Source organism: Kwoniella bestiolae, chromosome 6 (assembly GCF_000512585.2).
Source record: "Kwoniella bestiolae CBS 10118 chromosome 6, complete sequence".
Classification (NCBI taxonomy): domain Eukaryota; kingdom Fungi; phylum Basidiomycota; class Tremellomycetes; order Tremellales; family Cryptococcaceae; genus Kwoniella; species Kwoniella bestiolae.
This window is the reverse complement of record NC_089246.1, coordinates 765,272-788,469: the sequence shown is the minus strand read 5'-3', so window position 1 is coordinate 788,469 and position 23,198 is coordinate 765,272. Positions and strand designations below refer to the sequence as shown.

Sequence of the window (23,198 nt, the reverse complement as noted above, 5' to 3'; positions counted from 1 at the left end):
CCTTTACGTTCAAGAAACCCATTTCTACCATCCATCATAACGTATCAGCGATCATACCTTTTCGTATTAGAGAAGAATTATGTATCTACCAACCTGATCTCATCAGTGAAAAACCTGATTTTGCTGGTAGATTTCAAGCCATCGATATATTCCGTCAGGTTCTTTTGGCAGCGCTCCTATGATCGAAATTTGTGATCAGCATACAACAGCCTTGAGCGGAGCAAGCACAAAAGAGATCGGTGCAGACGAGGACCTACCAATCCCGACAATTCAATCTCCAACTGAGCAGCAATCGTTCTTTGCCAGCTACATCAAGCGTTGTTAGCTCAACTTCAAGACAGGGGTATGGCGGATAGTTTGAAGTGAAATGCTCACCCTTGATGCCTATCGCATCTCCTCTTACCCCTCATACAAAGCCCTTCCTGCCGTTGATCCTCTGCGTTCCCATTCTCTTCATTGACCCCATTTTCAACCTTTGGCTCATCTTCCACCAAATTCAACTCATACCGCACAACCTCCTCATCATCAGCAATCAACACTCTATCCCATCCGCACGGCTTATCATCCTTCCCACCCCCATTCATCGCACCCTTCTTCTTCTTCCCTTTCTTACTATGTACCACTTCCTCCTCTTCCTCTACTTCATTCCCATTAGGAGCCAACATCGCATTCTCAGCTCTCACAATCACCTGGTCTAATATCCTTTGTCGTTTGTTGACCAGTTCTATCGATCGATTAACATTTGCAAGCTGTTTCTCCAATTCTACTAATCGATCCGACTTCGACCCGGACGAAATAATGGTACTCTCAGGATTATGAGTAATCGTACTGATACCTAATCTGGGTTGAGGGTATCCAATAAAAGTCTTGGCGAGTTGTTTGAGGGTGTTCTTGTTGGACATGGACGAAAGGATGGATTGGGAATATTGGAATGCGCATGAAGAAGAGCAGAACCTGTCGAGATAACGGGTGTGAATGAATAAGCGTGAGTATGAAGTTTCCTACTGTTGGAGCGAGTGAGATGGTGTGGAACGATGACTCACTTTGATGATGATCCAGCGAGGGATTTCGAACATCCCTCTCGTTTACATAACTGCTTGTATATCGTTCGTTGGTGTGTACCTGCAGTACAAGCGTATCGATCAGATGATATCAAAGCGAGGAGGGACAAGGGGATTGTCAGACGTTGAAAGACGAATTGACGGAGGGAGAAGAACAAAAGGATGAAGAGGGTTACGTTCCACGAGGATGACATGTCAAAAGACGTAGATGCACTCACTCCTCTCACAACTCTTACAGATATAAACATCCAGCGCTTCCACCATATCCTCCGTCAACCCCACACAACCGGGATGAAACCAATTATCGCAACTCTCGCAACCAACCATCATGACCTCATCTTCCTCCTCACTGTAGGGTTTACGACATACACAGTAGATCGCGTTCTTGTCGGGAGACTGATACGGATTAAGACTAGGGGAGTTGGCAGAAAGGGAGGATGGGCGGGTGGGTGTAGTGGGTGTGAGAGGGGGTTCCTTTGTTCCAGTCAGGTTAGCTTTTAGTTCCCAATCGACTTCATGAAGTGAAAGGACCTACGGATGAAGCAGCAATACCAGATTTGGATTTGGGTTTCGAGCTTGAAGTACCTTTCAGTTCTTCGACCTATCAAATTTGGCATAGATCAGCTACCATTCTATCAAAGCTCTGCAACATCAAGCTGAGTCGGATATACCTTCGTCTTTCCTTTCCCCTTCGCAGCACCAGCTCCCTTCTTCGCCGACCCGCTCGCACTGCCAGTTGATAATGGAGTAGAACTCTTCTTCGAAGCAGTGCTAGCCAGCTTCTTCTTGTTGTTCGCTGCTGAAGGCTTCTTGGCGGGTTTGGTCGTACTTGTAGACGCTTGTGAAGCTGCAATGGATTTTGCAGGTGACGAGGGTGCAGGCGTATCTGATGCTTCTTCAAGATTATTCGATTCAATTTCCATTTCACCTTCTCCCTCTCTTTCCGCTTGTACCTCTTCAGTGTGGGGCATTGGATCCAACTCCACTTCTCCTTCTGCTTCTTTCGCTTGTGATTGAGCTGTCGGATCAATCTTCATCTCTCCCTCGTCCCTTTCTTCTTTGTCAACCCTGTGAGTTGAGGCAGTGTTTCCGACTTTAGATGGGGATGTCTCATCCACGTCCATCTTCTCATCTTGAAGCTGTTCGTCGATGTTTTCGGTACTTTCTTTTACAACTTCTTGCTCCTTCTGCTTATCTGGCCCAGATTCTTCATGATCATTGGTTGGTTCCATCTCCATCTGCTCAACGGTCTCATTCTGCACCACCTCCCTCATCTGCTGCTTTGGCTCCTCCATACTTTGAACGGGCACCAACGGCTTAACCTTTTCCCCTAGTACTTCCTCACTGTTACTCACCGGTCCTGGCAGTTCGACCTCTCTCAGCGGCTCGATCCCCTCCTTGTTACCTTTCACGACTTCTTCCTCAGCAGCAGTTTCTACTTCGGTGGGAAAGCAGTCAGCTTGAAATGATACAGGTTGATGGATCGATATATCGGCATCCGGTTGATCCTTAGCTGCGTTACCAGCGTCTTCCGTTGATGTCGAGGGAAGTTCGATCTCCTGCGCCGCATCGATCATTGTAACATCTTGGTCTTCTTCATCCATTCTTCTCTGCTCTGTCACCACATCTTTAGGTTCCAATGCATATTCTCCTGATTGTTCTGCTAATGATGTAGTCTCCGTAGAAGAGTCGGCAGCTGAAATGGGACCAATAGTAGCTGATGGTAGTATATTAGTGTGAGCTGCAGGTGAAGAGATGAGATGGCCCAGCTCGATGGACTCTTGCTCAGCTGCATCCTCTTGAATTGGGAGATGGTCTTCTTGAATGTCCGTGTCGGTCTGTATCGCTTCCGCATCATTCGGCTGGTCATGTGTCCGCATTAATTGCTGTATATCACTTTCTTCTTTTCCTTGGTTTTCTTCAATTTCTATACCCCCCTGTTCGTCTGGTATCGCCTGCATTCCGTCTTCTACTTGTCCAGATGGGTCCGCCAGAGTATCCTCTTGAGCTGTGTTATTGTCCTGCTTCATTGGATCTTCCATGGATTCAATCTCGACTTCCTCTATTCCGTCCATTCGTATACCACCTTCTAAGCCAGGCAGTATCTCACTGGGCGCTTCTGTATCTCCTCCATTCTCCTCTTCCTGCGTTTCTTCTGCTTGGATCCTCGGTGATACGGTCGCAGAAGGTCGATCACCACCATCCTCGCTCTCACTATGTATCCTCCGTCTCTTTACCTTCCGCTGCGCGCTAGTCATCAATCCCTCCTCCTCTTCTAGCTCTCCACCCTCTTCCTCACCATCGGTATCAGAGTTAGATACAGGTTCAGACCGATGTATAATCCTATTAACAACCTTCTTCTCAGGTGATCTTGAAGTCGACCCTGAACCTCTTGTCTTGGCCCCGCCTCGACCTCGACCTCTACTTATTTCTGTCGACCCTTTCGTAGGAGAAGCGGATCTGGAGCTGGACCGAGAAGGAACTGTACTATTTCGTTTCGACCTGGACCTGGAGCTGGAGCCTGAGGTGGATTTCGGTCTAGAGGATGAGGTAGGAGGGAGAGGGATAGGTTCCGGGCGAGGTGGGGAGATCAGGTCTAATGGGTCGGCTGAGGATTCACGCTCCTGTTCCGAGTCGTTCGCTGGGATGGGAAGATGACGAGCCATTATGACCCTTTATTCCTCTGTTGCTTTCTATCACTTCGGTCTACTCTAGTTCTACCTTAGTTCTACAATAACAAATCGCCTGAGTATGCTTTCATCACTTTCTCGAGCTTTGCTTTCACGTGAGTGATGTTTACAGCGGAGATGGGGTGTATGTCCGGTAGAAGAATGAGTAAGGATGATTATGTAACGTAATAGAATCTATATCAATAGTAATACTGTACTCGTCTTCGTCTGCGGCAAGAGGACAGCTGAACAGCGCCGACCTCATAAAGCAGAGAATCCGCAAGATCTGGAAGGTACAACAATGCTCACTGCCAGGTGGATGTACAGCGGAACGATCCTACACGAATCCAATGCACGATGCCGATTCATCACATACATGAGTAAGCAAACTTTACAGTTTGGTCCGAGGGTGGGACCCCTTCCTCTGCCATTCATACGAAGTGTCTATGTCCACTCTCATCTGTCGCTGCATGGAGAAGCTGCCGTTTCAGAGTTGAGTTTGTATCCGCCCGATTGATTGATCGTTAATTGTCACCCCAGATCTGCAAGATCATCATGATGGATCTTCTAGATGTGGTCCATCTTCCAGATGCATCGAATATCTAGAAGCAAACCAATACCATTTTCCAGATGCAGTCTCCAGTCAACAACGAAGCAGCTGCAACAGGGAGGGAGGGAGGTGTCCTCCAGTCGTTGGACGTGACGCGCGTTATTTTTGGCTTTTGGAGTAATATATTTGGTATTCAGGGGTTCACGAGCTGGAACGTAAAGACAGAACGAAGAAGAGGCTTTATTGTTCCAGGCACATTCCTTTACAACGAGCACAGAGGCGTATTATCCAAAATAACAACAACGAGAACCATGTAACCTTGACAACATCACACACTTCACATCACGCACAGATCTGCATTTTATCAGTGATGCTGCGTCTGCGTCCTCCTTTTGTTAACTCCATCAACATGATTTAACTTTCCTCTCGTTTTTCTTTCTTTCTTTTTTCATTCTAGTCTCACTTCTAGAACACCTATAAATACCTCGCATTCTTTTCGACTTTTCGACCACCCCTCGTCGACCTCTTTCAACTTACGCTCTTCGTTCGTTCGACTATATAGGTGCAGTGCATCAATAGTGAGTTGGTTTCCTCGATACTATGTCATGTTCATCAAAGCACAGACCATAGCTAAGACCATGGTTTTCCTCCTTTCCTCTTTCCTTGATCGTATCGTCATCATTCAACTATCTTGCTCGACTTCCTTTAGATCGTACTCGACTCGTCCAACAGAGCGTTCACATTCTTTTCTATATCACCGTCGTACAATTGATTTGTCAACAACTACAACAAGGCTGAGCCTTTCGAAGAAGAAGAAGATATTTAGTAATTAACAAACAACTTCTTGTCTTAGGACACATCTTCGAGCCAAGAAAAGGATATAGATACAATGTCGACCTCAACCAGATCAGCGATACTGAGCTCGTTACTCCTCGCCAGTGTGGCTTTCGCACATTGCCAATTGGCATGGCCATACCCTCTTCATTCTCCTCTGAATCCTGCTACTCCGGAAGCCATTAAAGGTGAGCATATTTTCTCTCTCATAACAAGTCGTCATTTGAGCAAGTTGAGCTGACGTGTGAAGGTCCCTCCATCAGATTACTCTATGACCAGTCCGTTGGTCGCTAGTGGGACATACCCATGCAAGGTGAGTTGATGTTTGCTTACTCGCAAATTACATGAGGTGAGAAGGAGGAAGGGGTACCTTTGGTGGTTGATCTACATCACTGTTGACGTTTCATCCCTTGACAATGTGTTTTTGTCCTTCCTTTACACCATTCCTTCGTATCACAGCAGCACTGATACATTGTACACCATAGGGATACATCAACAACCCCTCCTCCGATATGGGCTCTGTCGCAACCCTCGCAGCAGGATCATCAATGAACTACACCATCGCAGGAACAGCAACCCACGGCGGAGGGTCATGTCAAATATCCATGTCATACGATCAAGGATCCACTTGGAATGTCATTTATTCTGTAGTCGGTGGATGTTTGGTAGATGGAATGACCTCTACCATCACGATCCCATCGGAAGCGCCCTCCGGAGAAGCTCTGTTCGCATGGGGATGGTTCAACAGACAAGGTAACCGGGAGATGTACCACAACTGCGCTTCTGTGACAATCACCAACGGAGGATCAGGTCTCAACTCGAACGATTTCCCTACTCCCTTTGTCGCCAATGCCAACGTCAACGAATGCGCTACTATCGAAAATGTGGATGTCGTCTTCCCCAACCCAGGGAAGAACGTACATTACGGTGGAAGTTACGCTTCGTCAAAACCTACTACTCCTGCTGGATTTACCGGATCCAACTGTGTTGGTCCAGGTGCGACTGAAAACTCCCCTTCTTCCGGCTCTAGTTCAGCTGTGGCATCAGCTGCCGCTTCCGCTTCGACAACATCTTCAACTCAGGGAGTAGCCATCTCAGCTTCCGTCGGTGTTGAAATTGGAAATGGAAATGGTCAATCAGCTTCGACTACCGCTACCACTACCGAATATTCACTTTCCCTCAGCCCAAGTTCCACTTCCCTATCTGCTGTTGGCAATAACAACAATGCCGCTCAACCAGCTACCACCTCGCCTTCAACTTGTAAACGACGACGACGAAGATCTGACTCGGTCGAAAGGAGACATCAGAGATTGATCCGAAGACCTGCAGGAGGAGATGCGACGGGTCGTGTGGCTGCGTTGAAGGCTGAACATCTCAATCGTCAGAGGAAGAGAGGTACCGGTCGAGTAGCTGCGATGAAGGCTACTCATAACATATAAGACTGGTATCGCATTTTCATTTTCAGGATGATTGGCAAGGGAGAGGAAGGAAGAACTGTAGATCATTCTTCTGTGAGTAGTGGGAAGAGGAAGAAGAGAGTTGAGTGATTCCTATAATCCGTTTAGTAGAAATGCTTCACTCTTATCTAGGTAGTAGACATTTCTGTAGCGCACTACATTCTTTCTTTGTTGATATTTTCTCTTATAGGGTACTGCTGTGCGGGATATATTACATTTTCATGCAGGTCATTTACAGATTCAACTACTAAGATGCACTCAGGGTTTTGTACTGATCTGCTCACTTGCATCACGAGATACATCAACAGAGCAAGAGATTGATGACTGAATCTGACCAATGAGATCTGATTAAACGTGTGGCGATGACCCCCAAAGGATGTCTGTGCGTCGAACGATTATATCTATTCCACCTTCTTTCAGTGGTCTGTGCGTTCATCCTATTCACCTTGACTGTGTCGTAAGATGAGAGATGATGTCAACTCCAATCACTTGACTTGACATACTATCAAGTCACGTCGGATCCGATCAACTCACCCCATCCCATCCCCACTCTACTTGTAAATGGGGATATGAAAAGGTATATAAACCCCTCTTTTCTCAATTTCATCCATCTTTCATTTCTCTTTCTTTCTTCATCCCAACTTTTGATATTTATAATATAACATACAATATAATAAATATCAAAACTCTTCTTCTTTCGTATAACTTATACCTTCTCTCTAACTCTTATATATCATGGACCAATTACCTATCGTCGGTGGTATCATCTCCTCCATCCAAGGCGAGGTCAGACCACCCTCACCTCCTATTGTGAACCATGGTAAGCGAATGGTCGGGTACTTTGTGAGTCCGAGTTCACCTCTTCTCTTCTCAATGTCCACTACCGTACTCCTACACTATCCCCATCCTCTGTTCTTCGCCCTCCCTCTGTTACCCTCTGGAAGTACAGGTGCTGAGTTGAGCTGACGTTATCGTTACTTACTATTACTGACAACCTCAACTCAGACCAACTGGTTAGTCTTACTGATATTCTCCTCCCTCATCATCCATCTCACCTTCCCTCATTATTCCCTCTTCTCTTCTCCACACCCTGCCTCATCCCCCCTTCACGACAGTTGATCGTATCAGCTGACGTTATCCCTCCCACAGGGGTGCCAACCACTTCCCTCCTTCCATGGTCCCCGTTAACGAGCTTACCCACCTCAACTATGCGTTCGCCAAGATCAACAAGCAGACTGGTGAAGTCGCCTTGAGCGACCCTCATACCGATACCGAGGTGGGTTGCGCCGTTCAATCTTACTCGTCACCCTCCTCATAATTCATTTACTCACATCTTCTCATGTTCACCTCATTCTTACCCATCAATGACGCATGCTTACCACATCTACGCAGAGACACTTCCGACCCGCCGGCGCTGCCCAAGCTGCCCAAGGTGAAGTCGCTCCTGTCGACCCTACCGAAGGCGGCAAGAACCTCTACGGCTGTTTAGGTGCCTTCTACCTCATGAAGAAGCACAACAGGTGAGTCACCGTAGGTCACAGCACCAAAGTGATATGATCTGACTTCTTGTGATAGAAACCTCAAGGTCATGCTTTCTATTGGAGGCTCTAAATACTCCTCGGTAGGCTGATTGGCTTGCTTTCCTGAGCTTCCTTAACTTATGTTAACTCAACAGGCTTTCGAGAATATCGAATACATCCACTGGAGAAACACTTTCGTCCAAAGTGCAGTCAAGATCGTTGAAGATTGTGGTCTTGATGGGTTAGTCGATCCCCCTAACTCACGCGATCGCTGCTGATATTCGGTGCCCCTTCTCAGAATCGACGTAAGAGTTCTGTCCTACTCACTCACCGATCCATTTCCGGACTGATCTACGACCCTGGCTGACTCGCTCATCTTTGTATAGGTCGACTTCGAATCCCCCAAGAACACACAACAAGGTGGTTATTACGCTCGACTCATCAAAGAACTTCGATCCGACCTCAACGCTCTCGCTCAAAAGAACCAACAACCAAGAAATCAATACCTCCTCTCCGTTGCCGCCCCCTGTGGTGACGATAACATCAAGCACTTGGATATCAAAGACATGAATCAAGTAAGCCAATCTCATGACCCGTGGTAGCATCGAGCTAACTCTCTTCATCTTTAGAACCTGGACTTCTGGAACTTGATGGTGAGTTGCAGACTCTTCTTGTTTACAATGTTATCGCATCTGTTGACGCTGATCTTGCAGGCCTACGATGTGAGCGATACTCCCCTTGGTGCTCGACCTTAACCGATTCTGACTTTTCCTTCAGTTCGCTGGCTCTTGGAGCAAAGTCGCGGACCACCAAGCCAATCTTAAGGGCACCAACGCTCAAGATCTTTCTGTTGAGAAAGCGGTCAAGGCATACGAGGTCCATGGTGTCGCTCCTCAAAAACTGGTCATCGGTCAGTGGCATCACAAAGCTTAGGTTGCACCGCTAATAACGCTAATCCTTTAGGTATCCCTCTCTACGGTAGAACCTCCGAGAACACCGAGGGTATCGGCAAGCCGTTCCATGGTGAGTGCGTTCCTCTCCAATGGTCTTCGGAAGGTTTAATACTGACGATGGTATGCTTCGTTAAAGGTTCTTCCACAAGAGTCTACAGAGACCTTCCCCTTGCCGGCGCCAAGGTACACAACGATACTCATATTGGAGCGTCCTTCAGTTATGATAAGTGAGTGTGCCCCGTATCATCTCGTGGGCAAGCATGGCTGACTTGATCTTTTAGCCACAAGCGAGAATTGATCAGCTTCGACACTCCCGAAATCGCCAAGGAGAAAGCTGAATACATCAAGAAGCAAAACCTCGGTGGCGCTATGTTCTGGGAACTCTCTGGCGACAAATCTCTTCAAAGCTCTGACAACCTTGTCAAGGTCGTCCACAACAATCTTGGTCAATTGGAAAAGAGAGAGAACGAGCTCAGATACCCTCACAGTAGTAAGTTTGTCTATCACTCATCAAAGCTTTCGACTGACCTTGTCTTTCTACAGAATACGACAACTTGAAGGGTGGTATGGGTGGTGGTCACTAGATCACATCAACAAAACCTCCTTTGAAGGATTACTGTTTTGGTTTGGCTTGGATGAATGGAGAATGAATTGATGATGGTGATTTATTGATGATGATGAATGGTTTCTTATTCTTTGTATTTTGATTCCATTCTACCTTAGGTAGTCTGGATGATCACTTTCATGTTATGAAATCGATGTCATGTAAACCACGAACCAGAATTGGGATTGAGCGATTGAGCCAGGTCGCAATGACCCACAGTACCAGTAGATTCCGACGGAAATACGGAACCAGATGGACATCAACACCATGTTGTGCTTGTGCTCTTGCTGGGTGACTACTCTTAACATAGTTACTTCACTCGCTTGTACAATCATTCAAGCTCATACTACCATCTCCACGCGATACAAGCTCAAGGGAGATTGTGATCAAGATGCCGACAATATGACATGCTACCAAGTGTTTCTCCCACCTCCTATCCTGGCACCAATACCATTCTCAGATGACGACCCAAAATTGAAGTTGAAATTTCAAAAACTGAGTACGGCATCTATAGATCACTCACAAGACCCATCACAATCGCTATCACTCCGACGTCGACTCGATAGAAAGTCGACAACGTGGATAGAGTTCAGTCAAGGTGGTTTAGAGAGCTTGGAGAGGAGTACGATACTGGGTAAGAGGCAAGCAAGGGATGAAGATGATGGTGATCAGCAGGATCAAGGGAATGTTGTAATCTCAGACGAAGGAGTGCCGAAAGATGTCGGTGAGACAGAGGATGAGGATGAACCTATCATCCAACAGGGAGTAGAAAAGGAGGAAGAAAGGGTTATTGTCAAGGATTTCGAGGTGGAAAAGGGTAGAAGACGATCTAAGCGAGTTACCAGACAGTCAAGTAAGTCCTCCATGAACATGAACACAACAATCTCTTCTGAATTTCACTTGCAACTCTTACACCTGCTGGCCTGACACCACGCTGTGCGCCTTAGTCTCTCTACTCCAAATTCTTCCTCAGATATACCCCTCCGCTCCTCCAACTCATGATTCAACCAGAGAATCCCAGGAAGAATCCCTCGATTCACTATCAACCACAACAACCTCATTCCCAAGTCAGAGTCAACTCCTCACCAACCCCGGTAATACCTCTGTCTCAAACTTACCCAGATGGTCAATCCCCTTACACAAGCTATCTACACTATCCACCCTTCTGACATCTACGTCAAGGGGAAAACAGCTGTGTTCGGTGATCGTTTGTGTACTGGCTACTGAACCGCTGGTGCAGAGACAGCGTAAAGCCCCGGTGGGGACCACCAGAAGAATGATAGATCGGGAGGAGGCGGGGATTTTGAGTATTGGGAAATGGACGATTACTGCTCAGCCTGGCCCTGGGGAGGGGGCGCTGACGAGTATAGTGCGGTTGTGGGATGATTGTGCGGTGCAATTTGGAGAGAGGATTAGGAGGGGGGATGTGGTGTTGCTGGAGAGTGAGTCTATCTCTTTAGTGATGCTTTCTTCCTGTAAAGGTGTGGAATGAACTCCCACGACCATCGAGTGTTCATAACCTAATTACAATATATGCGTAGATGTCGAACATAAATCCTCAACATCCAAGGAACCCTCACATATTTCAATCTCACCTCACCATTCACCAAAGATCACAATTCTATACAGGACTTTACCTCGATATGAATCATCCTCACGGAACGACTATATCTATCAACCGCCCAATAGGGTAGGTGCATCTATGAATGTAGGTGAGGAAAGAGCGAGAGGGAGGATGTTACTTGAAGATAAGATGTTGAGACCCGATTTGAGATTGGGTAGAAGCGAGATTGGGATCAGGAGGGTTGAGGGGGTTGCAAGGTGGTTTGCTGGATTCGTGGGTGGTGAGGGACCCGGATAAACATGATTATCTTCACTTAGTCCGGTCCAGCGCTAAGCAGTTGTACTGGTCTGGCATGTATCGATGTTGTATATTCAGTCTTTTCACAAGACAATCAGGCCAGCTCACTTTATCTGTTCGAGCAGCTCGACCATTTTACGGGTACGTTGCGGTACGACTGACCACACAGTAATTACGGTGCTATAATGACATGCCTCCATCGGTGTTGTCACCCTTTGCTATCCTCCCTATAACTCTGTGCTGCCACAAGCGGGGCCTTCGATACAGGGACTTGCGAACGCGTAACCAAGGGGCTTCTTGTCAAGAAGGTGACTAAAAGCAAATACGATCGGGACCAAGTAAGACTGGAGTCGAGCATGCCACCCAGAGGTCCCGGTCTGGACTTGAGAAGCATTCCGTTTAGGACAATCAGTCAAGATACTCAAGAGCCTGAGAATCGAGGTAGATACGTGAGGGTATTTTCTGAACTTTCAACCTGTATTAGCTGAAGAGGGTCTGGCACTGTGATGGACAGAATAGTTTATAAAGGAAAGGACCTTCCAAGTCAGCCTCTGTTGGACGGTGTAGCTTACATTTGGAGCCTGTGTCTGAGTAAGGCGGATGTCAAATTGCGGTGCTTCACTCTCAACTCAGGTGGCCACACAGCCTTTAATCATTCATAGGATTCTGCCTTTCAATATATCCTACTTTCGACTACACTATAATTTACATTGCAGTTATACCTTTTTGTTATTATCCAACATGTCTGCCGCTCTGTATCCATCGAAGATAATTACCTTTCGCAAGACGGACCTGTGTCCATCAGAGCAACAATTTGGGTCCAAATGTACCAAATGCGGAGAACTTATAGAACATAATTTCACGTGGCACCGGCTTCAAGCATTAACGACGGAGATGGCAAGTCATTTGACTGACGAATTCCGTGACGAGTATCTGGTTAGCTGGTTCAGTTGCGGCTCGGTCAACATCCTGTCTACCGAGCGACCCTCCTCAGAGCGAGAGATGCTCGAATGGCATTGGAATAACCTTTCATGTCCGGTATGTCACCTCAAGCAACGGCATCCTAGCTCGATGTGCTGATCATTTTTCTTCCGCCCTAATCTGGGCATGTAGAACCGGTCACATACCAACGACACCGACTTCGTCGGTCACGAGAGCAACGGTGGTAGCACAGACGCTCTCTCGCTTTGTCGATCAGAACGTATGCGCTGGAGTCATACTTATTATAGTCCTGCACGAAAAGCTGCTCTACTCATCTTGGACGGTTTCGAGAGAGGTCGTGAAGAACTCAGTCTTCGGTTCATGATGCCCATTGATTGCGACAAATTCTCACCCGCATTTGAGTTCCGCTGATGAATAGACCGCGTGGTATTAAGTGAAGCGGCACATTCAATGTCCGTGTTCTCCATGGATCGAGTTTCTACATGTGCACATTCCTATCGTATTTACCTGGAAGTCTAGATTCATGCAATGAGTGCAGAGAATGAAAACATGCTTTATCCGGTGTGCGGACGAACCAACAAAATCAGGTCTCTCCTTCTCATTTTGACAGCCGCACTGAGAAACAGGTGCTTGTTGCATGCATCCGTGTGCGATTTCGTCTGCCTCTGTACTGCATATGACTAATGATTCGACTGGCTGTAACGGTTCGAGTGACAGTTTACTGAAAAAGACCACGATGTGATAGCCTGCGAAGACAGGACTAAGCACTTTGACAAAAGGGAATCTACAAATTAGGTATTGGGAGGCCAAGACACGAAACCCAGAAACCTCTGAAGCATGTACGAGTTCCCACAAATGGCTAATTTGAGGACTAGATAAGAGGACTCATCATGCAAGGTATGAATAGTTGTGTATGAGATCCAAGATTCATGTTACCCCGCTCGATCGATATACGAACCCAGAGAATTTGTCCAAAGTTCGCAGTCCAGCAGCCAGATTCGACCCGTGAATGAATCATCCAAGATCAATGCTTCTTCCCAAATCTCACTCGAGTAATGAGATAGTAAACCCTTGTTGTCGTACCGTGCCCATTGAGTCGATATCGGCTACCTCCAACTTCGTCTTCGGAACTGACCTTCGTGCTGCGGACGGTGTGAATGGGGAAAGAGACTTTGAGCGACGCGACTCAGCTGTAATTGTAGACTACGGTGGCGAAGGTATAAGTCAGGGGGGCCTCACGATCCCGCTCACAACGATGTGCTATCTCGTTTTCAGACGTCGAAGCATCGGATTGTCACCGAGATTCCAAACTACCGCAGCCGTGGAGATGGTCACCAAAGCCTTGAAAAATCATCAAGACATTCGGATTGCGATTATGAAATGTCGCGTCTTTTGCAGAGAAACCGGCATTTCGGTTTCGGTTAATTTGTTGAAGAGAGAGATAGGTTGGCAGTTTAGGCAGTCGTTCCGAATTTTGAATTTTCTCTAAAATCCATGTACGAAGCATTCCCCAGTGGGAGCTTGTATGTGTGCGTCCTGTCGTCTACACGAACGACATATGAAAATAAGGTGTGACGACGAGCAGATAGGATCCCAAAAAAGATCGATGAGCTGCCATTCACCACCAGACTCTTTCTGTCCAGCCTAATCTCATTCAAGGATGCTCGAGTTGTGGTTATATTGCCATTTGGCCGGTACAAAAGACTGCAACTTATTGAAATCATCAACCTGGGTGAGATCTTCTGTGAGCGAAAAGCCATACTGTGCACGTGTCCCTTTGTTCGCTCGTTCTCTGAGCAGTTCTTGGCCGTGCAAACCCGAGCTCCAACTCGCCCCTTCAGAAATTAGAGTCACAGCACCGTGAACTTTTCACTGGCAATGAAACTTGATCTGTTAGCAGAGTCAAATATGACTTGAGATGCTCGGACATACATGGTCGGTGTAGGGGCCTATCAAATTTTCATATTGTATCTTACTTCTACTCTCTTCTCTATTCATGCATTATATACACATTTTCAACATGATCTTGACAGAGCATTAGCGGAATTAAGTCACACAGGGTTGTTCACTTGCGGAGAGCGAAAGGGATCCTACATTTCACCGGTTCTATAAGGGGATATAGGGGCATCTCGCCGAAGGTGTGTATAAAGTGATAAGCCACTGAATGAAGATCGCGTGCGGCGCTATATAATCTGTAGCTTTTTGTGGGTTCAGCCTTCCAATCGGTGTTCTCTTGGGGTAAATGGACTTCCAAAACTGCACGAGAGGAGTTGACGAGGTGTCATTGGTAGATTGTTACGGCCTTCGATGATTCACTTTTCAGCCTTTGTGCAGTGCCACCAGAAGAGTTGTGACTTCGGGAAGAGTAAAGGAGAACGACAAACACATCACCCACAGGCCATCAGAGAAGACCGAGCATGAATACTGGATGAGTCAGAAATGAGAGGCGACACTGCTCTATCCATGTATAAATACATTGACAAGCGCATAACAAAGGCTTTTAGTTTTCTGCTCATTCACTACACCACTTGCCATCGTACCATCTTGACTGTATTAGTGATCTGAGATACAACATGTCTGCTCAATCCGGAACGTATTCTACCGGATCCAAGTCTTTATATACCGACTTCTCGACGCATTTGAAAGATCGGGTGCACAGTTCCTTGAAGGGCAACAGTACCCAGTACCTTTTAGCTAGATATGGGTCTTGTATGGGGATTACCATTATCGCTGATGTGCCAAACAATTATGACGCTCTGAGTAATGTGTTGAAGGAAATCAAATGCCCTGCAAGTATCTTACGCATCTGCTCAATAGTATTCTCGAGGTAGACTTGGCTAATTGGTGTCTCGAAAGGATAAGGATCACGGACCTGGAGACATCACCGAACGCGATTACTGTACGTCCAAAGATGCTGCCAGTACTCGTGGAGCTCAATGGATCTCCGAAGGTCTTGCGGGTCTTGCGGGCAAGCCTCTACGGAGGATCAAAGTTTATACTGCTTCCTACAAAGCGAATTCATAACACTCGCACACTGACAGCATTATAGCAACTTTGTACGCCATTGTGATGGGTTTTGCAAAGTGTCAGTGAGGAGGTGTTTCTTGCCGCAGTGCATGTATTGATATGCCATGTTATGACAACATGGCGAAGATTGGTGCGAGATTATGATGCTATTGAGAGTTGCGCCCGGATATTCCATGAGGTGCCACAAACCGTTGCTTGAGATTCTGCTTCGACGACTGATATTCAGTCAGATAATACATCAGACAGCCTGGAACCTAGCTCTCAATAAACTAGGGCGTGGACGAGACCTTGTCATCCAAGTCACTGAAGATAGATAACTGCAGTATGATGTTCAAGTAAAGAAGTGATTTCTTAAGAAGCACCTCTACTACAACATGCTCCCCGAGGCCGGAGGTGGAAGAAAGCATTTCGTGGTTTCACGAGGACAGCTGTGCTGCCTGAAGATGGTCTGGACTCATGACGACAATGACTATCGAATCAGGTGAAGAGTGTTCTCATTTTCAATTCCTTTGAGACGTGAATTACCTTTGATGTACCCTTCCTCTCACAGACACCTCCTTTATATCAGATTTTCAGGTGCAGCCGTGACGCCACCCGTTCCACTGGCATTATCAGCATGTCCATTGATATACATATGACCAGAGATTTTGTGGACCTGTTGGACCTCTCCTTTTCGTGCTCGCACTACATGGTGTTCTTCGCATACTCCCCATGACTGTCATTGTTTGCCCCAGTTTCCAACTTACCGAATATGTCACTGTCTCCTTGCAGCTCATACACAACACTCACTTTCGATGTGCGCAATCTGTGTCCTTCTGAGCAAAAATCGGGAACCAGATGTATTCAATGTGGGCAAACCGTATACGGATGCCAGCTCGCACTGCATCAAGCTCTCGCTCTATCAGACAAGATTGCACCTCGCTTGCAAGAAGGCCTGAAGCGCGATTATTACATTCGCAAGTTCTATTGTGGCTCAGTCAATATTGTGGGTACCAGAGAGATTTCAGATCGTGACAATTCGAGGGGCTATCGTGACCGTTCTTCATGCCCGGTGTGTAGCCTTTTGACTTGCACTTCCGCCAACCGTACTGACACTGTGACATCGTGATATGCAGAACCCGTCACATAACAACGGCAATGCAGACACGCGGGCAAACGGCTCATTTTGTGCTTCTTGGGCAGACGAAGAATGGACATGTGGTCCGTATGATCTTTCACGAAGAGCTGCTGACTTAGTCTTAGAGGGTTTAGAGATGAACGAGGACGTCGCTTTTGCAATCTTCGAACCTCTGGACACCCGTGAAAGATCATTACCAGCATTTGGATTTCGATGATGTGGCAAAGACCTTGGAGATTGGCAGTGGACGTAGATCAATGTCATGTTGCAGTAAAGGCCAGTGCACTTGCATTCAGCTTATACTTCCCACTAGAATGACCCGGATGGAAGGTTGATTCACCCTTGGCCTCCCTTTTCCTGCATGTCAAAGGCGATACAGTATAGCAGAAAAAGTCAAACAAGAATTGACACTCCCCAGGATGAGACTGGTGAAGAGAGCAATGATCCTTCCATCCCAATCTCCAGTTGCGGCGTTGATTATGTTATCCTGCGATACAGGTCGGGTGTGCTGATTGCGACTGTGCGGCAGTGGCGAGCTTATCTCAGTTGTTACTATCCCGTAAACTTGGATTTTATTGGTAATTCCATTGGCGATCGATATAGAGGATTTCGCTTGATGCAAATAGTGGCAAATTTTAGCCTAAGAAGGCTCCGAGGTCAAGCGGCGAATCCTGTGAGATACATCACAGAGAAGATGATAGCTATCACTCTCAGAAAGTCATGATTAGTCTCGATCAGGTAATAACCGTACTCTGTCAGAGCCTTCTTCTATTTTGCTCGCTTGTCGGAAGTCACTAAGAAAGGAAGCTTGGGAAAGTCAGCACGATCGTGACGTCCGTCTCCGATGCGGTGGAAGATGGATCGACATCCGCCGCTCCCCTACATAAACAGCGCATCGTCATGAGCTCCAGAATCTATTCTAGCGCTCCCGTCGTCTTTCCTACATTGCTGAATCAAGCACTCTAAGTACCCTCTGAACTACCAAGATGTCTGCGTCTCAGTCGCAAGAATACAAAATGACAGTCATAAGGCGGCCAATGGCTTTCAATCCGTCATCAGCGGACACCTATTCCGCTGAACATGTTAAAGACTTGTTGGCAGACAACGATATACCCACGTATCTGGTAGGTCGATTCGAAAAGTGTGGGAGTGTCGTCGTTGTGGGCAATGTCCCTCGAGATGAAAGCGTGGTGGAAAAGCTGTCGACTCAGATATCATGTCCGGTGAGTGAGTGATCACTGCATTTTGCCTCTCATCTACAGGGCGATATACGGTGCTGAGGATTATGTGCAGAATCCTAGGTGTTCCGACTGCAAGCTTACAGGTTATTAGCACCCCAAAATCAAGAAACTAGCTTCCATCACTGCCGATCTGTGGATCAATGACAGTTTCAAAGAAGAGAAATTTGGATTTACGGCGTATAGTCTGGTGTACGAGGGAAAAAGATAGGATATCACCCAATATTGACGATGTCATGCGCTTGAGTTAGTTTCGATTGCAATTGCCATAGTTTCCAGATCCAAAGATGTTGCAGAGCATGCAAACTGACGAGGGGGAAGTATGATTAGGAAGCTGAGTAGTGTGATATTACAAACACTTTATTTTCGAGTCGAACCCCCTGGCTTTTGAATGGTAGCTTCGTCAAACCCCGCCATACGCACTGGCTGTGAGACGGACTCGGTTCTTTGACTATGTCGAAACACTCTTCACATGGTGATTCTGAACAAGAGAAGTCTCGTTGAGTCGAAGAGTAAAAGCTGTCCGCCACCGACGCATTCATCCTTTGAAGCACCTCCTTTGAGTATACGAGTCTTAGCTTATGTGACGTTCTCTGTTGCCACCGGCAGTCACAGCTCATTCAGCAGCATATCTAGCACTCTCTCAGGTTACAGCCTTCCTTCCTCAGACTTTATGTTCCACAAGCGTTCGACTTCTGTGTCAACTATACAACAAGAGCCTCTCAGTCGTAAACCCTTCGTCTACCTGACATGTCACCGCCTCTTTACAGTTTCATAACATTTACCTACAAACGAAACGATCTGTGCCCCTCCGGTCAACAAGCAGGGACTAGATGTACTAAGTGTGGAAAACTTTTGGAGCGAGACATGCTATTTGCACACCGATCAGAAGAACTATCGCTCCAGATGGCATCACGACTGAATGAGAATAAAGGATGCGAACTCCGGGGTCGGCTATTTGATTGCGGTTCTGCCAATGTGGTAATTATTTCGAAATGGATCTCAGATGAGCCAGTTGCTGAAGGGTACTGGAGTCATCTATTGTGCCCAGTACGTTCCTCTTTATAGAATATTGAATGGGGGCTCGAAGCTGCCATACTGATTGCCTCTTGTGCTCTGGCCGTCAGAACCCGTCTCATGTCAGCGAAACGCACATTCTTAGCAGCAACCTCACAGATAAAAATGCAACACGCTCTCCTGAGTGTTCTGCAACAGACGAAAAGTGGTACTTTTGGTCGGTTAGGCCTTCAGACGAAGTCGCCCACCTTATCGTGAGTAGTCTGGAGAATCAGGAAGAGGTCACGGTCGGAATCACTCAACCCAAGTATTTTGCGGGATCGTCACCGGGGTTCGAATTTCGCTGATGTGATGTACCTGACGAATGGAACATAACGATCCACGTTCCCCGCATCTCGCAACTGGTACATAAATGTTTGTCATGCAGATCTGATGAGTATCAGGTAGTCGTTTGACTCTGAAATGAGAGGCGGTGTTCTTGCTGCGCTTGCGGACCACATTCCGGCGTGTGGAGTCAAAAAAACTACAGCAAACATGTTCGAATTCTCTTCTGATGCGACGTAGCAAGGTGACTGGTCTTTGACGTACATATCCTTATACCACTCTGTCCTTTATCACTTGACTTCTAGGCCTCGGTCGTTCTCCCTTGTTGATCTCACGGAGAACGCAAATTCACTAAGTTAACTTAATTTGAGATTCACCCCTACTTATTTCCTTCTTATCTACAGTTCTTACTGTCTTGTCGCACCCGCTTGACAACCCTAAGGAGATGGTATGGTTTCATCTCGACCTTACCGACTGTATATTGTAAGTTCGCGTCTGGTCGACCTCTACGCTTCCGTCGATGAGACGTGGCACCGATGAGATAAGCAGATCCATCCATGTCTAGCAAAGTCCCAAAGTATTTCCTCGGACCTTCCTTCTTTGATGTAAGAAATGCATGGTGAAATGACCAGGAAGAGCAAAAATGTCAAGACAAGGTTTGTATCACCAATGCCGCTGTAAAGCCTCGTATGACGGTCCAAAAGACCACGAGATTCTCGCAGATATCCATTGACAGAGTCAGAGAAATGACAGACTAACTTCATTTCCGACGGTCGGTAGAGCCGATTATGGCAGTGATTTCCGACTCTTCTCGTGCATCGCCTCTTTCGGTGATTCGACGTGATCTCATCAAGGATTGAGGCGGAGAAACTGGTCACCATCTCCTCTACTAAGATGACAACGCTTCGGATTCATCTGAGTAGTTGGTTGCCCGGAGGTTCTGAAGCGATGTTATCGGGGCGTAATGAGCCTGCAAGAACTGATGAACTTCCGCCTTTCCGTTTCAGATTGGGCTGGGATTGTTGAGAGAAGCACTGATCATACAGTAGATGACAAACCCCGATGTGTTTCACAGTAACGCAAGACCTAGAAGTGCATTCATGTTTGAGAACTGAGCACAAGGGTAAGATATCGTCTGAATATTTCAGATCCTTTGACCCCGCACAGCCTGGTACTATACCCGAAGCACCGGGTTATGCAAATGACTAAGTTCCGCTCTTTCACCTTTGTTCAAGCATATCTTTCGGCGATTCCGCATTTTGTCGAAAGCGTTTTGTCAGTGAGGTTTGAGGGATATGAATACTGTGTCTTGCTGTCCCTCAGTCCGTTTCCTATCATCTCTGCATGACTAGTCGTGAAGTAGATCTTGACGATAATCTCAACTGATCACAATGGCCTCAATGATAAAGCGATGTTCGAACTGCAAGAGCCGAATGGGCCTAGGTGATGCCCGGAGATCTTGCTTCAGCACCTCCTCAATTAATCGCAAAAAGGCTTCCAACTTGGAATCAGTGCGAAAGATTGTCGATGTAATTTCGATAGAGGAGAACAACACGGTGACTCTCAAATACCATCACTGTTCTTGCTTGGAAGTCACCCAATTTGAGGAGAGTTTGAAAGACTGGTGTTTTTGCGGATTCACTTGTCCTGTGAGTTCTGCCCTATTCTGCAGCATTTAGCCCCGTGGTTGACCCAGCTCGATAGTCTCATGGAAATCGCGCTCTCGACGAACGGATGTACTCGCTCGAGTTCAATGACACGGTCAATAACTTGCAAGGTGAGGCCCAAGATATTTTCAAGGACCATCCTGAGAATGATAAAATCACCTTTCATGCTTCTACCATTACAGCTCACTGATTTAGTAGACCTGCAATTGTGTGCGGGTGGGAGTAGCGGAGGGGGACACGTGGTATTCTGGTGGTCTCTACAAACCTCTTGGATGCCTTGACAATCAGAGATGAAGTTGAACTTTCGCTCCCTTAGATATGCATTGTTATGGATCTACTGTCTAAATGACTGTAATCTATCGTCTGACCAATTTATATACTCCCCACTGAGCTCTTGAGGCCCAGAGATCGCCAAGCCAGCTATCACCGTTCCGGGTCTACATGAGATCGAAACAATTAGCTCATGTGAGTCCCAACGACATGAGGAACAGCAGCCAAGTACATCCGTCTGAGTAAGTCGGGGTCGAGGCATGCGGCAGAATTAGACTGAGAGATGAACTTACTGTTCTGGAGCCAGGAGTTCACCTTTCTCATAAGCTGATTGGAACTTTACCATCTCGTCGGGGTGCATCGCTGCTGGACCGTCGGTTCGTAGGAGGGCTTGCATCTAGAGACATATCAATCATCAATAATCTTATTTATGATTTTCCTCTCAATTATCGTAGTGTGCTTACATCGGTCTACAGTAGAAGAAAGGGTTATAGTTTAGCTACTATCCTGCATTTGGCCCAAGCAAAGGTTCGAATGTACTCACATTAACCATCCCAGGCCTTATAGCATACACCCCTACCCCGTTCTCCTTCTCCTCAGCAGCCAAAGTCCTAGCCAAACTGTTCATACCAGCTTTGACCATGGAGTACAACCCCCACGCCTGATATCCCGTCGTACTTGCTCCCGAAGAAATCAAGACCACTTTCCCCTTGGATTTGCGTAGGTACGGTAAAGCAGGTTGAACGAGGTATATCGTGGAGAGGAGGTTGGTCTGAACGTATGGGACTAGGCTTTCAGTAGGGAGGGAATCGATCTTCTCTAGAGTACCGAGTATGGGGATCAACACCGGCTATTCATACGTAAGAAGAAAACTAGAAGGTGATGGGACATACTAGGCTCAATTGTCCCAGCATTGAGTATCAACCCATCTATCCGACCCCATTTCTTACTTGTCTCATCTACAGCTCTGACGTTATCTTCCGGTTTGCCCACATCACCTTGGATGGGTAATACCCTATCTTTCCCAAATTCATCTGCTACACCTTGTAATTCGCTTGATAATGACCTCGAGAGCGTAGCGACCCTTGCATTGTGCTTTGTCAATAGGATTCGAAGGACGGCGAGACCTAGTCCCCTTGAGGCGCCGGTGAGTATGATGACTGGTGATGATGTTGGCATATTATATTACTATATATACTATTCTATACTACGAGTATATTGCTTACAATGGTTTGTTCGAGAGTGTCAAGCTATCTATCTTCCTGCTAATCCGGTCCGTATTTCATGTTGTTGCTTGTTCGGCTCCCTCCGCCACTTTTCTGTTGTTACGTCATCCTTTCATAACACGATTCCCGTAGACGTCGGCGGCTTATCGGTTTCGTTATACGAGTTCTGAGTACTGACTGTACCTCTGCTTCTGTTTTGTCGAGGATGGGAAGGCTGCTCGTTGGAATGCATACTCTTTGTAGATCGTTCATGGTATTCTGTGCCACTGTATGGATATGCTCGACTGACCAGTTGATGGCTGATGGGTGATGGTGAAAATTTGATGGATGAGACCCTCTTTTAGCGTGCGGGTTCGGATATTTAGCATACTAGCATCGCAGTAGAGAGCGGGATCAAATTGGCAGTACGGTGTATGGTGTATGCATGTTGTTGATGATGCGGTACAGTGGTACATCGTGCATCTATTGTCCTCGTCCAATCCTTGATGCTCAAAACCTTCTTCACCTTTCCAATATCTCACCTCCTTTATTCATATCTCACACTATAGCATACCATAAATCTTGTGAAAACGGAAGATCCATACATCTCGTATCACATTGTATCATTGACATCGGTACATGCACAAGAGAGAAAAGGTAGTGGCGATATAATCATATCTTCTAAATCCAGAGGAGGTGGACAGAAGGATATCACATCGCACATTTCACCGAGACGTACGTCAACCACCCATTTTTTTATCTTTGTATCTTGACCTTGGTAAATCCTGTTTGTAAACCCCACCTCTACGTACTCCACTTTCATTAAAAGCATCAACACTGCTTCTTCCAAGTTCATCAACTAATCTCATCTAACATCCAGTT

The 23,198-nt window shown here is 46.6% G+C and overlaps 6 protein-coding genes across 6 annotated transcripts; 4 read left to right on the top strand and 2 right to left on the bottom strand.

Moving 5' to 3' along the window:
• Positions 1-77: 77 nt before the first annotated feature.
• I302_107486 (uncharacterized protein) lies at positions 78-3,727 on the bottom strand (the record flags this gene model as incomplete). Its single annotated transcript, XM_065870468.1, has 7 exons — positions 78-176; positions 258-306; positions 376-954; positions 1,044-1,122; positions 1,280-1,535; positions 1,597-1,662; positions 1,733-3,727. The coding sequence occupies 7 exons, from the start codon at positions 3,725-3,727 to the stop codon at positions 78-80; spliced, it is 3,123 nt and encodes a 1,040-aa protein (XP_065726540.1).
• Positions 3,728-5,169: 1,442 nt separating this feature from the next.
• On the top strand, positions 5,170-6,553 carry I302_107485 (uncharacterized protein; the record flags this gene model as incomplete). The annotated part of the gene is made up of 3 exons (XM_019193383.1): positions 5,170-5,302; positions 5,378-5,427; positions 5,600-6,553. 3 exons carry the CDS (start codon positions 5,170-5,172, stop codon positions 6,551-6,553), a joined length of 1,137 nt encoding a protein of 378 aa, XP_019044860.1.
• A 753-nt stretch (positions 6,554-7,306) lies between these two features.
• On the top strand, positions 7,307-9,628 carry I302_107484 (uncharacterized protein; the record flags this gene model as incomplete). Its single annotated transcript, XM_065870467.1, has 15 exons — positions 7,307-7,414; positions 7,577-7,584; positions 7,721-7,847; positions 7,964-8,091; positions 8,147-8,192; positions 8,247-8,332; positions 8,390-8,396; positions 8,478-8,666; positions 8,721-8,744; positions 8,805-8,813; positions 8,869-9,001; positions 9,055-9,114; positions 9,181-9,271; positions 9,326-9,534; positions 9,588-9,628. The coding sequence occupies 15 exons, from the start codon at positions 7,307-7,309 to the stop codon at positions 9,626-9,628; spliced, it is 1,266 nt and encodes a 421-aa protein (XP_065726539.1).
• A 422-nt stretch (positions 9,629-10,050) lies between these two features.
• I302_107483 (uncharacterized protein) lies at positions 10,051-11,509 on the top strand (the record flags this gene model as incomplete). Its single annotated transcript, XM_019193385.1, has 3 exons — positions 10,051-10,501; positions 10,596-11,090; positions 11,190-11,509. The coding sequence occupies 3 exons, from the start codon at positions 10,051-10,053 to the stop codon at positions 11,507-11,509; spliced, it is 1,266 nt and encodes a 421-aa protein (XP_019044862.1).
• Positions 11,510-17,581: 6,072 nt separating this feature from the next.
• I302_107482 (uncharacterized protein) lies at positions 17,582-18,044 on the top strand (the record flags this gene model as incomplete). The annotated part of the gene is made up of 2 exons (XM_019193386.1): positions 17,582-17,818; positions 17,928-18,044. The coding sequence occupies 2 exons, from the start codon at positions 17,582-17,584 to the stop codon at positions 18,042-18,044; spliced, it is 354 nt and encodes a 117-aa protein (XP_019044863.1).
• Positions 18,045-21,175: 3,131 nt separating this feature from the next.
• I302_107481 (uncharacterized protein) lies at positions 21,176-22,290 on the bottom strand (the record flags this gene model as incomplete). The annotated part of the gene is made up of 4 exons (XM_019193387.1): positions 21,176-21,278; positions 21,405-21,508; positions 21,656-21,930; positions 22,005-22,290. The coding sequence occupies 4 exons, from the start codon at positions 22,288-22,290 to the stop codon at positions 21,176-21,178; spliced, it is 768 nt and encodes a 255-aa protein (XP_019044864.1).
• Positions 22,291-23,198: the final 908 nt, after the last annotated feature.